The following is a 21,119-nucleotide window of genomic DNA, read 5'->3' as shown; positions in this document are numbered from 1 at the left end:
AATGAAAGCAAGCTCTACAGGCAGGGCTTTTTTGTCTTAAGTCAGGTTTATTAAGGTATAATTTAATAAGTATATAAGTATATAAGGTATAATTTAATAAGTATATAAGTATATAAGGTATAATTTAATAAGTACATAAGTATATAAGGTATAATAAGTATAAGTTAATGTCGCTTTTTTTTTTTTTTTTTTGCGGTACGCGGGCCTCTCACCGCTGTGGCCTCTCCTGTTGCGGAGCACAGGCTCTGGACGCAGAGGCTCAGTGGCCATGGCTCACGGGCCCAGCCGCTCCGCACGCAGCACGCGGGATCCTCCCGGACCGTGGCACGAACCCGTGTCCCTTGCATCGGCAGGCGGACTCTCAACCACTGCGCCACCAGGGTAGCCCAATGTCACTTTTTTTTAGTGTTCACTTCTGTAAGTTTTTGACAGACACGTATAGTTGTGAAACTGTCTCTGCCATCAATTACAGGACAGTTCCCATCACCCCCAAAAGTTCTCCATACCCTTGTGGCCAACCCCTCCCCCATGTCCCACCCTTGGCAGCCACTAATCTGTTCTTTTGTCCCTTTTCCCTAGTTTTGCCTTTTCTGAAAAGTCATATAAATGGACTTGTGCAGCGGGTAACCTTTGGAATCGGCTTCGTCCACTTACCACAGTGCACAGCGCATTTGAGCTTCACCCGTGCTGTTGCAGCTGTGAGCTGTTGCAGCTGTGAGCCGTTAGTTCTCTTATTCTATTGTGTTTTATTGCACAACTTTGTTTATCTGTTCAGAGGGGGACCAGGTGTCCTGATTCCCGTGGGAGGGAATGGTTTTTCTGGGACAAGGGACTTTCGGTGCTAAAACCAGGGCTGTTGGTTATCTTAGTTCTTTAGTTGAGGGACATTTGGGTTGTCTCTAGTTTGTTGATGATTTTGAATGCATACTCAATATAACCAGTGACAGAGAGGGTTTTTTGGTGAACACAAATGTTCATTTCTCTTGGGTACATACCTGGGAGTGGGATTGCTCAGTTGTGTGACGAGTGCACGTATCACTGTAAAAGAGGCTGCCAAGCTCTTCTCCAGAGTGGCTGTATTGTGTAGCATTGTGGGAGAATTCCACTTGCTCTGCATCTTAACCAGAACTTGGTAGGGTGTCAAAAGAACTAAAAACAGGTTTTTTAGCCATCTTAAGAGGTGTACAATAATATCTCCTCACGGTTGGCAGAGACTTCCTTTATTCGCCTTGAGTAGTGTTGTGTCCCCAGTGCCTGGGACAGTGCCTGCTACGTAGTAGACACTCAATGAATATTTTTTTTTACTGAGTGAATGAATGTATGGATGGATGAGTGAATGAAGCCAAAGGGGCTTCCGGTATCTAAGTCTGTTACAGCAGGTACATAGCACACGTACTGCCAATTCCCCCATGCCCTATTCTGTTTCCATGGCAGACGTCACTAATCCGTTGAGCCATTTTATCCACCTGTTTCATTTCAGACAGGTACGATCCAGTCCTTTGTGTAGCAGGTGAGATGAGCCCCATGAGCTAATGCAGCTCTAGTTCAAGCCTCTCATTGGCGGAAGAAGAGGCCAGGCTCAGAGCAGGGTCCGAGGCTGCCCAAGGGCTCACAGCGAGCCCGTGGCAGGACTAGATCTCCAGGCTGGGCTCTCCCCAGAGAAACGCACGACGTCTCTGACAAGGCTGGAGTAGGATGGGAGGCATGGACGTGGATCTGGGCTTGAGGCCGGGTTGGAGCTCTGTGGAGTGCTCCCTGGGCCCCGGCTGGGTGGGAAAGCTGATGCCGGCGATCTTCCTGCAGGTGCCCAGGAGCTGCCAGGATGGCCTACCCGCCCACGTTGGCTCCCTGGCCCAGCGGGCGTACTGGGCTCTGCTGAGCCAGCAGAGGGACCAGAGCATCGTGGCCCTGGGCCGCAGCGGTGCTGGCAAGACCACCTGCTGCGAGCAGGTCCTGGAGCACCTGGTGGGGATGGCAGGCAGTGTGGATGGCAGGGTCTCAGGTACAGTGGTCTCCAGGTGACGTGCAGCTGGGACGTGGGGGGCAGTGGCGTGGGGGAAGGGAAGGGAGAGTCGGAGGGGGTGCTGGGCAGCTCTTTCTTATATCCGCTCAGCTAGCGTTCACTGAGCACCTGTGTGCAGACCCTGTGCTGGCTTCCGGGCAGGGCCACCCCTAGTCTGTTGGGTACTTCTGTGTGAATTAGAAACAGCTACTCCTTGCCTAAGACACTCACTGCCGTATGTGGAAAAGTCATCACACATCGACATTGTTGGAACCAAACGCTTGAGCGCCGCGTTCGGAGCCATCACCCTAAAAAGCATACAGGCCTGTGGCTGATAGAAATGCTGTGCCCTCAGGTGTGGCGCCCCTGTGCGGCGCACAGCCCGCCGGACTGTAAGTAAAAAACAAAGGCAAGGAGGCGCTGACAGCCGGAAGGGAGACTCGGCTGCACATCTGTGCCAGACTCCAACGCTCTGCACCACCTGCTGGCCGAGCTGGGGAGGGGAGAGGCGGAGGGAGCGCAGAGAAGGGGCTGGGGGGCTTCCTCGAGGAAATGATGTTTGAGCTGGACATTAAAGAAAGAGTGTCAACATTGTAAATCAGCTATACTTCAGTAAAAAAGAGTGTCAATTGTTGATGATAGTTAACAATATTGATGGTGATCGTGGTAAATGCTTGTGCCAGGCTCTATTCCAAGCAGGTCAACTTACTTATTATTTAAAACATCCCTATAAGGTAGACATTATTATTATTTGAATTTTATAGATGAGGCCATTAAAACGCAGGGAGGTTAACCAGCTTGCCCAAGGCCACACAGCTCATACATCCTAGCACCGAGATTCAAACGCAGACAGTTTGGCTCCAGAGCTGTTACCCCTGGGCCAGTGTTCTCAGTGTATTGTTACCCCTCTGAGGAGCCTTTTTAATTGTTCTTTCTCCTGATCATCTCCCACCATGAAAATTTAATGCCGTAGATTCACCATGTATTTGTCTATGCAGTGTGTGTGTATGTGTGTCTATGTATACAGACACAGACATATATATATCTGTGTTCTGTTCTATACATAAGAAAGGAAAACTGCCCCCATTCTCAAGAATCAGTTTCTGCCCTCTTGGGGGCAGTATTCCCCCTGCTGAGAATATATGGCCCAGGCAGTATTGCTTTTCTAATAATAACAAACATAATAATAACACCACCACATTTGGAGCATGTTCTGAGCACTTTGTTAAATCTTTTAGTCTTTGTTGCAACCACGTGAGGTAGGTAAGTACTATTATTACCCCCATCTTATAGATGGGGTATCCGAGGCACAGGGAGGTTAATTAATTCACTCCAAATCAGGTGACTAACAACGGAGAGAGGCCATATTCAAGCTTGTTTAACCATTGTACTATCCTGCTTCTCCACTGGGGTTATTCCAATGCTTTATTGATCACCTGTTCTGCACCTGGCCCAGGTTAGAGCCCTGTTAGGAGCTGGGGATACAGCAGGGAGAGGCACCAGTCTTGGCCCTCCCAGAATGTAGTTCTGCTGAAAGTGTGTGTTAGGGGAGTGGGAGTCAGGCTAGGCTGTATCCAGGTGCCTAGCACATAGTGGGTGCTCGTGTGTGGGGACTGCAGGGCTTTTTGAGCCTGCTGTGATGGAGTGTTCCCTGAGAGTAGGTCCAAGAATGTTAATACCCTGCCCTCCTCCTAGAGTCCACCAGGCCCAGGAGGCCCTCGGGCAGCCCTTATCACTCAGATCGTACCAATCCTAGGTGTGTGTATCTCCCCTTCTGGGCTCACTCTTGCTCCCCCCGTGCCCCTACTTGCAGCACAGGGCCGGCCCAGCAGTGGAAGAGGTGTGGCTTAGAGCTGAGTTGGGGGAGTGGAGGTGGCCCCGCTGGGGCCTGGGGCCGGCTTGGGGTCCTGTGAGAGGTGGGGATGGCAGCGCCCGGGCCACGGCTGATGCCCTGTCCGTGCCCCACCAGTGGAGAAGATTCGAGCCACCTTCACTGTCCTCCGGGCCTTTGGCTCTGTGTCCACCGGCCATAGCCGCTGTGCCACCCGGTTCTCCATGGTGATGTCACTGGACTTCAACGCCACAGGCCGAGTCACGGCCGCCCAGCTCCAGGTGAGGCTTCTGGGTGGGAGGAAGAGGGGGTTCTTCGGGGCTGCAGTAGCCTCAGCCCCACTCAGCAGGACCCACGCCTCCAGCTGGAACCCTGGAATGTCTAAATGGTCACTGCTCCCCAGGCCAAAGCCAGCTCCTCCCCACCTCGCTCAGTGCCCAGGCATCTCCTCCCCAAGCATGCCGGCTCGTCTGTGCCTCGGAGTATCACAGGGATGAAATATTCACGAGTAGATACATAATTCAGTCGCTCATTAGCTGGGTCTTAAAAGCGTAAGCCGAAATTAAACAGACGCTCGCTGGCCTGCTGCGGCAGCCCGTGTGTGACAGGCACATGGCCTGTTTGTTCCTCTCTCTGAAATCACCCGTCCCCTCCCCTTCCCACCCGCAAACATTCTGTTTGAACAGAAAATAGGATTAGGTTATTAGAAGGGTTGTTTGTGTGTGGAGCTGGGAGAATATCCAGACTCACTGGTGCCCGATAAATCCCTCTCTGTCCCGGCCCTGAAAGTCTACCGTGCATCACCATGTGGGTCAAGTTATTAAGGGCTTCGGTTGCATCCGAGTGTGTTGGAGGGCGGCTGTGGGTTAATTGTTAGTACCCTTGGATTTCTTCATTGGAATGAGCCTGTTGCATGCGTTGATTCCCTGCCTGGACTCTGAATCAGTGAGACAAAGGCCTGGCATGTTTTGATTTGGAGGCGTCCAGCCAAGTTGGGGCCTTAGGTGCTGCCTCGAAGAGTGGACCTGGGGGTTGGTGGGGGTGTGCAGGCAGCCTAGCACGGCCTCGTGCTGACCGGGCGCCTGTCCTCTCCCCTGGCAGACGATGCTGTTGGAGAAGAGCCACGTGGCCCGGCAGCTGGAAGGGGAAGGCAATTTCGAGGTTTTCTCCCAGATGCTAGCCGGATTGGACCTGGATCTCAGGTGAGCGACTGGGCTGAGCAGGGACGGCCAAGGGCAGTGAGACAAAGGGCCCCCACTCTCCAAGGCCCCAGCCCTACCTCTGCCTAGAGCTGAGAGGTGGTAGAGCCCAGTGGTTAGGAATCTGGCCTCTGATTCCAGCTGCCTGGTATTGCTCCTGGGCTGGGTGAACCTGGCCAGGTGTCACCTGCTCTGAACCTCCGTTTCTTCCTTTGTAAAGTGGAAATAGTACCTTGACTGACCTTACAGGATTAAGTGAGATAATTCACATATGGCTCTTTATACACGCTGGGGGGTGGGTGGAGGCTGTCTGCTGTGACGGTGACATTTCGGTACAGGTTCTGACAGCAGCGTGGGAGGTGGGCAAGAAACAGCAGACCCCAAATCTTCCAGAAGCTCCTAAACTCTGTGAGAGCCTTGGGTGCACCTGAGGTAGCTCAGGGCGAGGAGGCACCAGGTGGAACAGCAGAGAAGCCAGAAGACTCATCTGGGAGGGCCTTCTGGGGGAGGTGGCCCAGGGAGTCATCTCTGCCGCTCGCTGACTTCTGGGAATTCTTGGACATGTGGCTCCCCGTCTCTGAGCCTTGGTTTCCTCATCTGTTGAATGAATGAGTAAGGTTCTATCTAGTGAAGCTCCAGGGAGTGCTCACCCCAGGCGAGGGGGGATAATTTTCAATTTCCCTCTGCGTCCCCCATCATTTGTCTCCTGCCTTCCACCCCCGTCTGAAGGGCAGGCCCAGCCTGTCCTGAGCCTCCTCGCTAAGGCCAGAGGGGCACCTTACCCTTTGGAGAGAGGGCAGATTAGAGAGGAAACTCCCAGTTTTCAGAGCAGGGTAACAGAGGAGTAAGGAAGCTTTTGGAAGGCCTTCACTTAAGAAGGGCCCGGTGAGGGCAGCAAGTGAGGAATATTCGGGAGGTAGGGCCAGGGCCTGAGGCAGACGCTGGGGCCGCCTGGGGCACTGTGTGGAGTCCCATGCCGTGGTGACCACCTGCCCTCCAGGCCACTGGGGTGGGTGGGTCCTCCCTTACTTATGGTCCGTTCTCTGTTTCCAGGACAGAACTGTACCTGCACCAGCTGGCAGACAGCAGCTCCTTCGGCATGGGCGTGTGGCCTAAGGTAAAGAGGAGGTCCTTCTGGGTGTGAGTGGGTGTCTGTGTCCCCGTGGCCAAGATGGGAGGGTCCCCTGTGTGACTCGTCCCTCTGTCACTGGGGTGAGTAGTTGGCAAGGGCTGGTCATGTGGGGGAGGCAGGGTTGCCTTTATGGGGCCTGGGCTTGTCAGGGAAATGAGTCTTGTGCAAATAAAGGGAACTAGGAGGTGGTTTGTTAGAGGTAAGGGCGCGGTCTCCGGGACAGGCTATCTGGGTTCAAACCCCAGCTCTGACACTTGCTGGATATGAGACCTCAGGCATGGACCCTAGCCTCTCTGAATGTCTGTGTCCTCTTCGGTAAAATAACAATAGTAGTGGTATCTGCCTCATGGACCTGTTGTCAGGATTAAATGAAACGATGTGCAGAAAGCAGCTAGCACTGGGCTTGGATTACATCAGTCAGTGGCAGTTTTCTTAGGAAATATTGTTGATGATTAATGTGGCTTCCTGGAAGATGGACCCTGTGAGTAGGGCCTTGAGAGGTGGTATCCAGTTGTTTAAAAAAGCACATTGTTCATTTGTTTATTCTTTTATTTATTTTTTTATATTTTAAAAATTGTTTTGAGTCACCCACCCCCACCCCCACTCCTACCATCACCCTCTGTGCCAGGCCTGTGCTGAGTGCTGGGATTATGGTCCTCATCCCTGAATTTTCACCCTATCAAGAGAGAAAGACTTGGGGATTAATGCAATCATGTGGGATAAGAGAAATGCCAGAGTTTGTACAACATTCTGTACACCAGAGGATAGATGAAAGCTACTTGGCCTCAGTCAGGGAAGGCTTCTTAGCCAAGGGGACATCTGACCTGGGTTTTGAAGGATGAGTAGGAGTTTACCAGACAGAGGGGAGTGAATCATTTCTACTCTGAAGCACTTTTCCAAACATACATGTCGGGGAAACAAATGGCGCTGGAATAATTTGGTATCGTCATGCAAAAAAAAAGAATTTCAGTCCACAACTTCACACCATGTACAAAAATTGACCAAATAAAATGGATCATAGACCTTAATGTAAAACTTAAAATCATAAAATTTCTAGAAGAAGATAGGAGGAAAATTTCTGTAACTTTGGATCGGGCAAAGGCTTCATAGATATGACCCCAAAAGCACAGTCCATGAGAGAACAAATTGATGAATCACACTTTGTTGAAATTAAGAACTTCTGCGCTTCGAGTGTCACTGTTAATATGAAAATACAAGCCACAGACTGGGAGAAAATACTTGCAAATCACATATCTGATAAAGTCTTTGAATCCAGAATTTATAAATGACTCTCAGAACTCATAAATAACCCAACAAAAAAGATGGGCAAAAGATTTCAGCATAGACTTCCCCAAAGAAGGTACTTAGATGGCATGTTGAAAGTATGTTAAACCTCCCTGGTCATTAAAGAAATTGAAACTCGAACCACGGTGAAATACTACTACACAATTACTGGAGTGTCTACACTTGAAAAGATTGATCATACCAATGCTGGTGAGAATGTGGGGTAACTGGAACTCTCACACCCTGCTGATGGGAGTGGAAAATAGTGCGCCACATTGGAAAACGGTCTCTTACAAAGTTAAACATACACCTCCCATGTGGCACGCTAGTCTACTCCTAGGTATTTATGCAGGAGAATGGAAGTGTACATCCGTTCAAAACTTATTTTACATGAAAGTTCATTAGCAGTTTTATGTGTAAGAGCCCAAACTACCCAAAATGTCTATTAACAGGTGAATGGGTGAATTCATTGTAGAAAACCCTAAAGGTAGTATAGTACTCAGTAATAACGATGAACTGCTGATAAACCCAAGAACATGATGGCTCTCAAAATAATTGTGCTGAGTGAAAAATCTCAGATGAAAGAGTACAACCATATAACCCCGTGTATTTGAAACTCTAGAAAATGCAAATGAATCCGCTGTGACAGCAGACAGGTCAATGGTTGCCCCGGGGTTTTGGTTGCAGGAGGAGGGGAGAGAGGATTATGAAAGGGAACTTTTGCGGGTGATGGATGTGTCCATTGTCTTGAGTGCTGACGCTCTCACGGGTGTATATGTCAGAGCTTATCACAGTGTACTTGTTAAAGATGAGTGGTTTATTTTTGCCAATTACACCTCAGTAAGGCTCTCTCTCTCTCTCTCTCTCTCTCTCTCTCTCTGCTGGGTGCTATCCACAAAGTTACTGATTAAGTAGGTCTGGGCTAGGGCCTGAGAATCTGCATTTCTCACAAGTCCCCAGGTGATGCTGAAGCTGTGGGTCCAGGGACCCCGCTTTGAGAACCACTGTTGGTGAGTCTGTTTCGACAGTGAGTGGAGTGGGATGAAGTGAGGTGATGCAGCTCCCCCGGCTTCACCTGCCTGACACCCCCCTCCACCGGGGGGACTTGCAGTATGTTCTTCTTTCATGCCTCTCCTCCCCCTGGTTTCCGGCGGCTAGGAGCCCAGACTGGCCTCAGGACGGCAGGGGATGCGAGGCTGTCCCAGTGCTGGGTTTTCTTTAATGAGGTTGGGCCACATGTATCCATTTGAATCAGCAAGAGCATTGTTTGTTTTCTTGGTTTTGAGGAGGAGAAGGGCTCAAGCCAGGCCCTCGTGAGCATCTCAGCCTGACATGTTTGTTCACAGTTCGCATGCAGGAATGGGGCGCAGTGTGAACCCAGTCAAGGAGGTGTTCGAAGTGGCTTTCTTTTTTTGTGTGTTTCTGGGGGTTGTTTTTTTAGACCAGTTGATCTGTGGGAACTGGTAGGGTATTTCTTTGTTCTCACCCTGCTACCTGGCAGGTATGGAGAGTGTTTTCTTTGTTCTCTAAGAGCAAAAATACAAGCTGGAAATTCGTCAGTCTTTGATACAAGCCTGGGCTAGTTTTCTGGGATTGGGCCGTCAGGTACTGGCTCAGTGAAGGAATTTGGTGGTCAGGAAATCACCCCAAGAATGAGAGTTGCTAAGTACAAGCCCCCGAAGTCGCCAGAGTCAGCAAATAAAAATATGGGATACCTAGACCATATTCATCTTGTAACTGATCTAACAGCACGGTGACTATAGTTAATAATACTGGACTTACTGTACATTTGAAATATCCTGGGAGAGTAGAACTTACGTGTTCTTACCACACACCAAGAAATGGTAATTATGTGAGGTGATGGGTATATTAGTTAACTTCATTGTGGTAATAATTTTACAACGTTTATGTGTATCAAATCCTCACATTGCACACCTAAAAATATACAATTTTTATTTGTCAATTATAATTCAGTAAAGCTGGAAAAAATACATGATGCCCGGTTAAATTCGAGTTTCACATAAACATCAAATATTTTTTTTTTAACTTAAGTGTGTCCCAAATATTATACGGGCAGGCCTGGAGGGTTGAAGTTGTATCAGAGAGGGCTACCTGGAGGAGGTGAGTACAAGCTGGTCTTGGACTGTGAGAGAAGTTAGGCAGTTGCAGTGAGGCCAGCCTTCCTGCTGCACCGAGCTCCTGATGCAGCGGCAACGCCAGGGGAGAGCCAGCAGTGCAGTGGTTGCAGAGCACAGGGTGAGGGTGTGGGCCCAGGGGGCTGTCAGCTGGAGCAGGGCCAGGTTGTGGGGAAGCCGGCCCTTGGGGTTGTGTTGGCTCTCCGTGGCCGCCTTCGCTCGCTGATGGCCAGCTTCCCCTCCTGGTCCCTGGGCTGCGTCCTCCCTGCCTGCCACATTTCAGCTTTTACTTATTTATTTATAAAATTTATTTATTTTATTTTTGGCTGCATTGGGTCTTCATTGCAGTGCGCGGGCTTCTCACCGTGGTGGCTTCTCTTGTTGCGGAGCACGGGCTCTATAGCGCAGGCTCAGCAGTTGTGGCACACGGGCTTAGTTGCTCCGCAGCAGGTGGGATCTTCCCTTCCCGGACCAGGGCTCGAACCTGTGTCCCCTGCGTTGGCAGGCGGATTCTTAACCACTGCGCCACCAGGGAAACCCCATATTTCAGCTTTAAATGGAACTTCTTTGAGATCTGTTAGGACACCAGGACACACTTGAAATCACAAAGCTTTCATATTATTTTCTTCTCTATAATTTATTTTTCCGCAACCTAGACTGATGTTTTAAAAAAGTACCAGCAGCAGTGGTCATAATAATAATAAAATCCTTGCCTCCCAGCAGTTTGCTTCTGGCTGGCAGCAGCCAGGCGTTGGCCCGAGGTGCATTTATTTTTTATGACCCAGGCATCAACTGTGGAGGAATGGGCTCCAGACAGAAGGATGGGGGATCAGGCACTCCTGCCAGGGGCTCTGCCAGGAGCTTTCTCTTCCTTAATTCTCCTAAGGACCCTTTGACAGAAGGGATTATTATCACATCTCTTGGTTGGGAGGAGTAATCAGGCTCAGAGAGGTGAAACTACTTGCTTAAGGGCACACAGCTTTTAAGTGGCAGAAGCAGGGAATCCAGGTTGGCCTGACTCCATATGGTCTCTCTTGTTCGTCCCTCGCTGTCATCTCAGGTCTGTGCCCTGGCTGAAGACCGTGTGCTCTGGGATGTGCCCCAGTGTGCACCCTTGGGTCACCACTTCTCTCTCAGCTTCAGTTTTCCCCCCTGTGGAATGGGTGGAGCAACACCCTGATCCTCGGTCTGCTCCTCGGGTAGGCGCTCAGTAAAGAATCTGGCGTACAGTCACTCTGTCCCTCCCCACCTGGGTGGCCTTGGGCAAGTGCCTTAGCCTCTCTGAGCCTCAATTTCTCCTCTGACAATTGGAGAGACTCACAGCTGCCTTACAAGGTAAAAGCACCTAGTGCAGCATTGTAGGTGCTCAGTTAACCCTTCTCTTCTCCCTCCTTAAATGGACTTGCAGTGCCCGGAGAGAACGTGGACCCGTCAGTGTTGAGGTAAAGGGAGCCCTTGGCTATGGCTGGACACCTGTCCTGCCCTCCCCGTGGTCTCCGTCAAGTTCACCCACCTGTGCAGGCACCCACGTTTCTTTTGCAAATGAATAGAGTCAGTGTTCTGCGTTTCCCTCCCAGATCCGGCTCCAGATCCAGGGGCTGGAACCGTGGGAATCCTTCCAGCCCTGGATTGGTTGGTTGTAGAGACACAGGGGAGCCCACCCTGGCTCTGGAGGAGGGGGTGTGGTTTACATCCCCGTGAAGCAGAGTGCGACCCCGGCCCGAACTGTGTTTATAGCCAGGGGCAGAACTCCAGGGGCCGGTTCCCTCGGCCAGGGAGGCCCCTGGTGCCACGCCCTCCACCAGAGAGCAGCGCCCAGCTACAGACCGTGGCTCTCTGCGGCCCTGCACCCTGTGAGAGAGGCCTGCACGTGTCCCCTCAGGGGGCTTGGCACCTAACGCACCATGTCTTCCAGCCCCGCGCCCTTCGCTAGGAGACCCTGGTTGCCTGCCTGCCCAGCGCCCGCTTCTCCTGCTCGTGCTGGTGGCTTCATACAGCGCTTCTTCCCGGAAGTCGCCTCCTTACCCCTCCCCAGGCCCAGCCTCACCCTGTGCTGTCAGTGTCTGTCTGCACATCTGTCCCCCTTATTGGACTGGGAGCCCCTCAAGGACGGGCCACGCCTGATTCACTTGCCAGGGACTAATGTGCAGCAGCTGGGAAGGTGTCCCTGGAAGGCCTGACAGCCTGGGCAAAGGCATGGGGTCGAGCCCAGCATTAACTGAGGGCCACTGTGTGCTGGGCACTGTGCTGGTGCTTTACACACTTCAACTTATTTAATCCTCACAGTGGCCTGGGAGGAGGTTTGGCTGTTACTTTCATTCTACAGTCGTGGAAACAGCCTCCAGCGCAAGGGCAAGAGATTTGTGCAGTCACACCGCAGGGACGCAGAGCCGAGAGAACACGCAGTTCCGTCTGCCTCCAAATCCAAACCTGGCCCTTCGCTGCATTGTCGGAATCTCCTGCGTGCTCTAAATGCAGCCCGGTTGAATGCGGAGAGGACATTTTGGATTTTAGTTTTTGCACTAAATTACCTGCCATCTTGGGTTAACCTTGAGGCTTTAATTGCATCAGACGAAGCCTGGGCATCTTCTGAGTCAGCTTTTACTTTTTCACTTCTTTTTCTCAATTCAGTTGAGACATACAGTCAAATGTTTATGAAAGCCCTAATTTTAAGTGTACAACTCAGTGATGATTATATTCTTACACGCACCTGCGACCCCACACCAGCTCAACATCTAGAACATTCCTCATTCCAGTAAAGGCTCCCTTGAGTCCCCACCCCATCAGAGGCATCCCTCCCACCTGAGTTACCATCCGAACTTCTCTTCCCATAGGGTAATTTTGCCCACATCTGGACTTCATGTAACCAGAATCCACAGTGCATGTTCTTTTGTACATGGCTCCTTTGTCTCACATGGAATCTGTGGGGTTCATACACGTGTTTGCATGATCAGTGACGTGATCTTTTTCATTGCTGCGTGGTACCCCATCACTGTGCCCTGGCTGGACCACCCACTGTTTATCCATTCTCTTCTTGGTAGACATTTTGGCCGTGAGTTGGTTTATCCCACTGATCTGATTTCTATTTTCGTGATTTTGAGGCAGGGACTGGCTTTTGTCAGGACATTATGCAGAGGTGTCTGGCTCCCTAGAACTTTAGGGAACTGTAAGCATCCTCGTGATTCTGATTGCTTTAGATCAGAAGCATATATATTCATCCCTCCGTGTCTTCTGTTGCAGCAGAGACTGGGGGAGGTGGAGAGGAGAGAAAAAGAAGCAAACAAGCTTTAGTGGAAGTTTGCTAATTCTCCTGTTCGTATGAGCTAAGTGGCAGATGATGGAGTCTGCCTGTAATTTAAAGTCAAATGCTCATGGCTGACAGTGGGAGCCATAATAAACGTGTTGCCACTGTCCTTTTGGTGTCCTTTCTCTGCTACTTTGAAATCTCATAAATAACCAAGAGCATGTTGGTAAGATGCCTTCCTCTCCTCCGTTTGCTCCAGCGGAGCAGCTGCAGTTGCTAGGTTGAGCTGCTTGTTGCTAGGGTTTTTGTGGTCCTGTGGTGCCCCAGAAATATGATGGATCAGTGGATCATGCTTTTGCTATTAATTGAAATGTTTCCACAGCGAATCTTTCAATGTCACTGCGTGCTTTGACATTGTCCCAATAGGTCAATGATCCTTGCAGGTTTCTTTCGCAGTTAGAAGAAGTGGCTTGAGTGGAGGGGACGAGTGGCCTGGACGGGGAGTCAGAAAGCCTGATTCTAATCCTGTATCTGATACTAACTTGCCGTGTGACCTTGGGCAAGCATTGTCCCCACTCTACGCATTGGACTCCATAAAATTCAAGGACCTTCCGGCTTTGACAGCTTACGGTTCATCACCCAAGCTCTGTCAACAGGCCATGTGCAAATCAGGTCCTCATTATCTGTTGGAGGATTATTGACGAAAGAATTCTCATCCCCAGCTCACTTCCTCTCAACCCAGCAGGCTTCTGGGTCGCGTCTCCTTGGCCAGATGGCATGTGTGGAGTTAGGAGTTTCAGACTAATTTTAATATTCAATCAGACCTAATTGGGGGCACTTCCCTGGTGGCACAGTGGTTGAGAATCTGCCTGCCAGTGCAGGGGACATGGGTTCGAGCCCTGGTCCAGGAAGGTCCCACATGTCGCAGAGCATCTAAGCCCATGCGCCATAACTGCTGAGCCGGTGCTCTAGAGCCCATGAGCCACAACTACGGAGCCTACATGCCACAACTACTGAAGCCCACGCACCTAGAGCCCGTGCTCTGCAACAAAAGAGGCCACCGCAATGAGAAGCCCGCGCACCACAACGAAGAATAGCCCCTGCTCGCCGCAACTAGAGGAGGCCCGTGCATAGCAATGAAGACCCAAGGCAGCCAAAAATAAATAAATAAATATATAAATATATTTTTTTAAAAAAGCAAACATAATGGGGATCATAAATCTGAAAAAGGAAAAGTGATACCCTACAACCCATAAACATCTGCTCATACTATTTTCTCTTTCCTGCTTAAAAATCTTCGGCAGTTTCCCTCTGCGTGCCCCGGGCATGGCCGACAGGGTCTGTTTCAGTTGCTGAGGCAGACCATTGGGTGGGGCTGCAAGGGGGGACATCCTGAAAAGGATCTGGACTCGCTGGTTTGCTGTGGGGTCTTCATCAATTGGTGTTGTCTGCCACGGGTCCAGGAGTGTAAATAGGGATGCGTGTTTGTCCATTGTGGCTGGAGTTTTAAGCCTGTGCCCTTTAATACTGTGTTTGAGGCCTTCTCCATGGCACCGGCCAGCTTCTCGTGCTTATTTCCTCCCCTACTCTGTCTGCCCCACCTCCAAGAATACCTGCTTCTCTGTCCACGTTCAGTTGAACACCTGTTGTCTCCAAAGATGTCCTTTGTTCCCGTTGTCCCCTCTGCCCGTCAGGTCTCTTATCCCATCCAGTTGGTCAGCTCTACCTATTTGTCTTTCAGACTTCAATCACAATCTTGTCTCATCTTCTGCGACATTCTCTTTGACTCTCTCGAGTGGGATTAATTGGCCAGGCCCTCCTCTGAGATCCCACAGTCCCCCACTTAGCCTGTTTCGCACTTAGTTGTTTTTAAGTCTCTTTCCACTCCTAGCCTGAGAGGTCCTCAAAGTCAAGTTCTGGATTTCGCTCATCTCTGTCTCTCCAGAGCCCAGCATGGTGCAGAGCCTCAAATCTATTGAATGAACACACGAGTAAATAAAAATCATGTCACCTTCCAAAGTCAGATAGAAATGATTTTTATAACTTTCCCAGCAGCCTGAGTTCTGTGTGTCAGTACTCCCCAGCTTAATCATGGGTGATTTACCATGGTCATAAAATGACCACACATTCCCCTCAGACCGAGCCCTGCTTCCACTTGCAAGTTTGCATTTCCTCCACCGTGATGGCCTGTTTGTCTTCCTCTCTCCCCTTGCTCTCAGCCTGAAGACAAGCAGAGGGCGGCGGCTGCCTTCGCCCAGCTCCAGGGCGCCATGGAGACGCTGGGCATTTTGGAGAGCGAGCAGAGGGCCATTTGGCGGGTGTTGGCAGCCATCTACCACCTGGGTGCGGCGGGGGCCTGCAAAGGTACGTGCTTGCCGCCGGGCTCACCTGGGCTGCCGGCTGTCTCCACCAGCAGGTGCCTGTCAAGGCCCTTCTTTCCGTGAGGTGGGACAGGGTCAGCCTGTCATCTTCCACGTCTCTGGGACTGCTCTCGGGGAGGCTGCCGAACTAGGTGTGCCGAGAAGGCAGCGGGCTGGGTGTTTCAAGCAACCGCGTAACCCAGCACTGTCCAGTAGAACTTTCTGTGATGATAGGGGGAGGTTCTCTGTCCAGTAGGGTGGCCGCTAGCTGTACATGGCTGTCGAGCATTTGACATGCAGCTGGTGCAACCGAGGCGTTGAATTTGTCATTGCATTAAATTCTAATTAACATACATTTAAATAGCCACATGTAGCTAGTGGTTACTGTGCTGAGAAGAGACACCCTGAAACGGGTGAGAGGAGGCTGGGTCCACGCGCTGAAGGTGATGTTTTCCTGTCTAGACATCTTGGAGATGCTCACACCATGTGCGCTGAAGCTCACCCAGCTCTCCTTCTCCTCCCAAACCTGCTCCCCAGCCTTAACTGTCTGTTTGCTTATTGCCCCTACTTCAAGTTGGTCTCCCTCCCCCATCCCTATCCAGTCGTTGACCTTGCCCTGTAGATACTTTCTGTGACAGCATTTCTGTCCTGACTTCTCTATTCTTACTGTTATCACCTTAGACTAAGTATTTGCCAGTCCCTTTTTTGCTTGGACTATTGAGGTAGCGTCGTTGCATATGGCTTGGCTCCACCCTCATTGTGGCCACTGGGCTCCTTTCTAAAACGTAGACCTGTTGTGCCGTTCCCTGCTTACACTCCTCCCGAGGCTCTCTCTCGTCCGCTCCATCAAGTAAAATTCCTTGACTTGGCATTCAAGGCTCCTCGCTTCCCTAGCCAGACTCCTGTGCTGTTGCGTTTGGCACTACGCAAGGTCCCGGGGAGACGGTCGCTGTCAAGAGCAGTGTGGCTGCTGCCTTCGTGGGGCTTGTGGCACCTTATACTGTGATTGTGTCTTTGTCTAGCTGTTTCCTGTAGAGAGTGGCTTCCTTTGGGCCCAGAACATAGAGTTGGAATTTACTTTTTGAATGGATACATGTGGGCGTGGAGGTCTGTCCTCTGGAGCTGTGTGTTGACTCTGGCTGACGTTCTGGGCTATTCCTCTGTGGGGCAGCAGACTTCTTTGGAATATGCTGGCATGTTATTCCTGCCATTCCCATACCCGTAGGCCTTGTGGCCTGTTCTTTTGATTTTCATACACTTGAGCTGCATTGGTCCACTGATTTGATTTTGGACATTTCTAGAAGTTATGCTGAGTCAGAAATAGGTAGGGTAGGGGGTCCACAGTTGGTCCAAGCCAAGGGCAGACAAGCTTAACTGGGCAAACATGGAAAAATCAAATGCCACCTGCCTTTTCCAAAAATCAGCCGTGGGCCGTGCTCAACGCCCTGACCATTTGGAAATCAGCCAGCTTTGTAAATGGACTGGGATTGGGGATGTCATTACACAGTTCAGATCAGAAAAGCTGTGGGAAGGTTTAGAGTTGGGGCACAGGCATCTATAGGTTGGCGATGTGTGGAAGGAAGCAAACCTGTTTTACAGAATAGAAAACTGAGGCTCAGAAGGTCTAGGTGCAATGAACTCCAGGCTGGGGACTCCCTGATGGTGCAGTGGTTAAGAATCTGCCTGCCAATGCAGGGGACACAGGTTCGAGCCCTGGTCCGGGAAGATTCCACATGCCACGGAGCAGCTAAGCCCGTGCACCACAACTACTGAGCCTGAGCTCTAAAGCCCGTGTTCCACAACAGGAGAAGCCACCACAGTGAGAAGCCTGTGCACCGCAATGAAGAGTAGCCCCCGCTCCCCGCAACTGGAGAAAAGCCCACGCAGCAACGAAGACCCAACACAGCGCCACCCCCGCCAAAACACTCCAGGCTATGGGCACTTGAGGGAGGCAGATTTGAGTTCAAAACCAAACTTCTCTGAGTTTCAGAGAGGCCTTCTCTTTCATTGGGCCAAGGCTGGGGTTGGTGTGAGGATTAAATGGAGTAAAGAAGAGAAAGCTGAATTAAGCTGCTTTCCCCGGAGGCACACCCTGAGACAAAAATTGCATGTAGGCTTTGGGGGAGGGGGTATCAGGAGGAACCGATAGGAAAGTGAGGGAAGAGAGGCAGGTGATGCTGGAGCCTTAAGGAGTGGATTAGCTCTGGGAAGTGGGGGGCCAGTATCTCTCGGGACCTCTGGGAGACTCTGAAGAACGTGCCTCCTCATCGAGTATTACCCGAGGGGCGAGGGAGCCGGGATGTTGATCTCCACCGCCTCCTGTTTCTCCCTGGTTGAAGGTTGCTCCCGGGGAGCATTCCCCCCTGCCCTTCCAGCCTGCCCCATGCATGAGCTGAGCATGTTCCGGCAGCCAGGAAAGCAGAGAGGCGCAGACAGGTACCTGTAGTGACAGGCCAGGGACACGTGTGGCGTGGTATGTAGGGAATGGCCAGGGTGAGGGGTGGTGGACAGGTCATCCATGCTTCTAGCTCAAGGCAGTCCCTCAGTAGACTGTGCTGTTGAGCCTGGGTTAGGTGACTCTCCCAGGGTGTTGCAGCCATGTGCCTCTCTGCTTTGCTCAACTCAAATAGGCTTGCTCCCCCCCGGCACTTAGCAAAGCCTAGGGAGAGAGCAAGGCGGTTGGGACCTACCTTCCGATTTCCATTGTCACACTTGAAACCTCTCTGCCTCTGATGTGACAGAACGGAGGCTAAGGGAGCCCCCAGTCTATTGACCTGTCACCAGAGAAGTTTGATGCCTGACTTTCTTCTCCTGAGGCTCATGGGGCACCCCCTCGGATGTGGGCTCGGGACTCATACCTGTAGCTGCCTGTAACGATAAAAGAGAAAGGCACGTTTATAAATATTTTATTAATACATGATTATGGCAATAATTCCTCCCAGCCTCCCCCCACCCCACCTTATAAATTATTTTAAGAGGAGCTGCTGTCAGTCTGCCTGAGAGGCCTGCTTGATGATTTACTTACTATATATTCTGCTTTGGAAGATTTAATAATAGGTTGCTCTAAAATCGGCTATTAAGAATTTCAAAGTCATGTATAAATGTCTTTGCTTTGTGTCACAACAGATCATTTCGAAATATATTAAGAATCATTTCCGTTAATCAGGTTTTTTTTTTTTTTCGTTAATACGATGCTCTCCTCGCAGCGCACCTAGCTTCCTTAACTTATTTGAAAGTCCTGATCCTGTTTTTAAAAACCTATATCAGTCCCTGTGGGTAGATTTCAGGCCTTATAACTGGACTTAGGATGTTTGAACTGTTTCAGCAGTAACGACAACCACCACTAATATTGGTTTAGCGTTTGATGGTTTCAGAAGCACTTGTACCTCTCTTGTGCCTTTTCACCTGATTGGATTCATACAATAACCTGGTGAGGAAGGATAATGCCATGGGCAAGAGTCAGCCTCCTGGCTTGGCTTCTCTGAACCTCAGTTTCCTCCTCTGTAAAATGGGGCTAATGATGGCACCCACTTTGTAGGCTTGTCATGAGGATTAAATGAGTCAGTGCCCAACGTGTGGAGCACAGGACTTGGCTCACGGCTTTGTAAGAGGAGGAATGTGGTTTACCTGACGTTGCACAGCTAGTATGCTCCAGAGTGAGGTTTGGAACCGCAGCCGGTCTCCCTGCAAAGACCACTCCCCTTCCCTAGACTTTGCAGAGGGCTGTTAGGGTCATTCCTTGCTGGAGAATTGACCTGTTTTCCTGGGCCCTGTGCTGAGTGCTTATAGACGTGATGTCACTGCACAGCCTTAGACTAGCCCAGGAGGAGTGAGAACTATTAGATGCCCATTTTACAGACGAGGAGACTGAGGCCTGCCAGAGAGGTTCATCCTCATCCCCAAGGGCACACCGCTAAAGCCAGAGGTGGGATTTGGACCCAGGTCTGCCCAGGCACTGAGCCTAACCTCTGAGACGACACCTCTGGTCTCCCTGGCCCTGTGTGCCACTGCTTCTGGCCTCACAGGCTCCAAGGGCTGGTGATGTCACTTTTTCACTGGGGTGCCCTGTTTTTACTCATGACAATTCTGACACCAAATGTGTGGGGCTTTCCTTAACACCAACCAGTCCTCTGATTCTCCGGACACCAATTGGGTGTCCTACAATTTAGTCCACTCCTGTTACTACTTGGAGTCAGTGCAGGTTACGGGCTCGGGCCCACAAGACTGTACGACTTCAGACATTGTTCATAAGTTTGGGCCACCTGTACTTCTGATGGACCAGCTATAAAGTTGGGCTCCCACAGACCCCTCCTTGGTTTGATAATTTGCTAGAATGACTCACAGAACTTAGGAGGGCTTTTACTTACCAGTGCCTGTTTATCGTAAGGCATACAACTCAGGAACAGCCAAACAGAAGAGATGCGCAGGGCAAGTTATAGAGCAAGGGGCTTCCCTGCCTTCACTGTGCGACCCACCTGGCACCTCAATGTGTTCAGTGACCTGGAAGCTCTCTGAGCCCCATCGTTCGGGGTTTTTGGAGGTTTCATTACACAGGCATGATTGATTAAATCATTTTAATCAATCACGGCCCCAGCACACTCCTGGGGGCTCCTGAGTCTCCTCTCTTGGGAGAGTGGCATTAGGCCCCCACTGACGCCTGAGTTCCTGCAGGGCGCTGCCACCGTGACCTTCCCCCACCACCCTCTGGGTCCCTCCAGCCCGTATGACTTGGTGTTCTTGACCCCAGGAGTCTGGCTGCCTGTGGGGCTCTGGATCACCCTGTCATCAGCAGTGCCCCGGGCAGCGTCGGAGTCAGAGACGGCACCCCCCCCCCCCGCCGCCCCGCCCCAGAATGTGGCAGAGCAGCGATACGGGCGTCTCGAAGTCAGCTAGTCCTGGGTTCAGGGCTCAGCTTGGGCTCTTACTTAGCTGTGTGTGACCTCGGCCAAGTTCTGGGACTCGCCCGAGCCTCCTCTGGAAGAGGGAGAAAGGGCGGCAGAGAGCCGTCTGGGGTCTCACACACGGCTGCGGTGCTAGTAATGCCCTCGCTCTGGGCTGCCTCCCATGGGCAGGCCCGGTGGCTCCTGGCTTGGCCGGTCGTCATAAAGAGGCCGTGTTCTTCCCTCTCTCTGCACTGTCTCCACCTCCTCTGTTTCTCAGGCTCACTGTCCCTGCTGGGTCCCTTGGGAAGGCCGTGGGAGGGGGCCCTGGGGGCTGCCTCGGTATGGCAGGCAGAGAAACCCCTGGGTGATCTGACGCGGGATGGTTTGCTGTGAACCAAGACTCATGGCCTGGGCTATCCCTCAGGAGCCATCAGGGAACCACTTATCCAGCCTCGTGTTTCTTTCCTTTGGCAAAATGTGGCCCATGGAACAATCAGCTGGCAGCAAACAGATGTTCTCTGGAGCTCACTTGACAAGGAGAGGGCGGGGGAGGAGGGACACGCTGGGCCCTGCAGTGGGCGGGGCTGGCAGTGAGTTCAGGCTCCTCCACCTCCTGGCTGTGTGATTTAACTTGTGCAAGAGATTTCACCTCTCTGGACCGCAGCTTCCGTGCCTGTAAAATGGTAAAACCCTGTCTACCTTCTACATCGTTAGTCAGGTAATGGCTGCATCCCGCCCACCTGGCACGTGGGCGGGGTTCAGCAAGCCCTGATTCCCTTCTCTTTGCAAAGTGCTTTTTGTCATCTGTTGGCTCTGTTGGCATCAAAGCCTGCCCTGACGTGGGCCGGGTCGGGGTGGAGAACTCAGGCCCCCAGGGAATGCAGCTCATTGCTTAAGGGCACATGGTGAAACCTCTGTGCTAGTGATCGGCAGCTTCAGAACCGGGGTCCAGTTCCGGACTCTCAGTCCAGTGCTCTTTCCACAGCTTCGAGGAAGGTTCTAAGGGCCAGGGAGAGTGTGGGGTAGTGGTCAGCGCAGTCAGGAGGGAC

The 21,119-nt window shown here is 51.3% G+C and overlaps 1 protein-coding gene across 5 annotated transcripts in view; it reads left to right on the top strand.

Annotated features, from left to right (window-relative positions):
- MYO18B (myosin XVIIIB) overlaps positions 1-21,119 on the top strand; it is a 238,668-nt gene that overhangs the window by 28,426 nt on the left and 189,123 nt on the right. For all 5 annotated transcript variants that reach the window (XR_004345504.1, XM_032603528.1, XM_032603530.1 and 2 more), the window contains exons 8-12: positions 1,804-2,002; positions 3,972-4,114; positions 4,935-5,035; positions 6,086-6,149; positions 15,047-15,191. Coding sequence is in view for 4 of the 5 variants with exons in the window: in XM_032603528.1 (XP_032459419.1) it covers positions 1,804-2,002; positions 3,972-4,114; positions 4,935-5,035; positions 6,086-6,149; positions 15,047-15,191 (652 nt within the window). In the remaining variant the exon portion in view is untranslated. The remainder of the gene's footprint in view (positions 1-1,803; positions 2,003-3,971; positions 4,115-4,934; positions 5,036-6,085; positions 6,150-15,046; positions 15,192-21,119) is intronic.

This window comes from Phocoena sinus, chromosome 14, assembly GCF_008692025.1.
Source record: "Phocoena sinus isolate mPhoSin1 chromosome 14, mPhoSin1.pri, whole genome shotgun sequence".
In the NCBI taxonomy this organism is placed as follows: domain Eukaryota; kingdom Metazoa; phylum Chordata; class Mammalia; order Artiodactyla; family Phocoenidae; genus Phocoena; species Phocoena sinus.
This window is presented reverse-complemented; position numbering and strand designations above follow the sequence as displayed.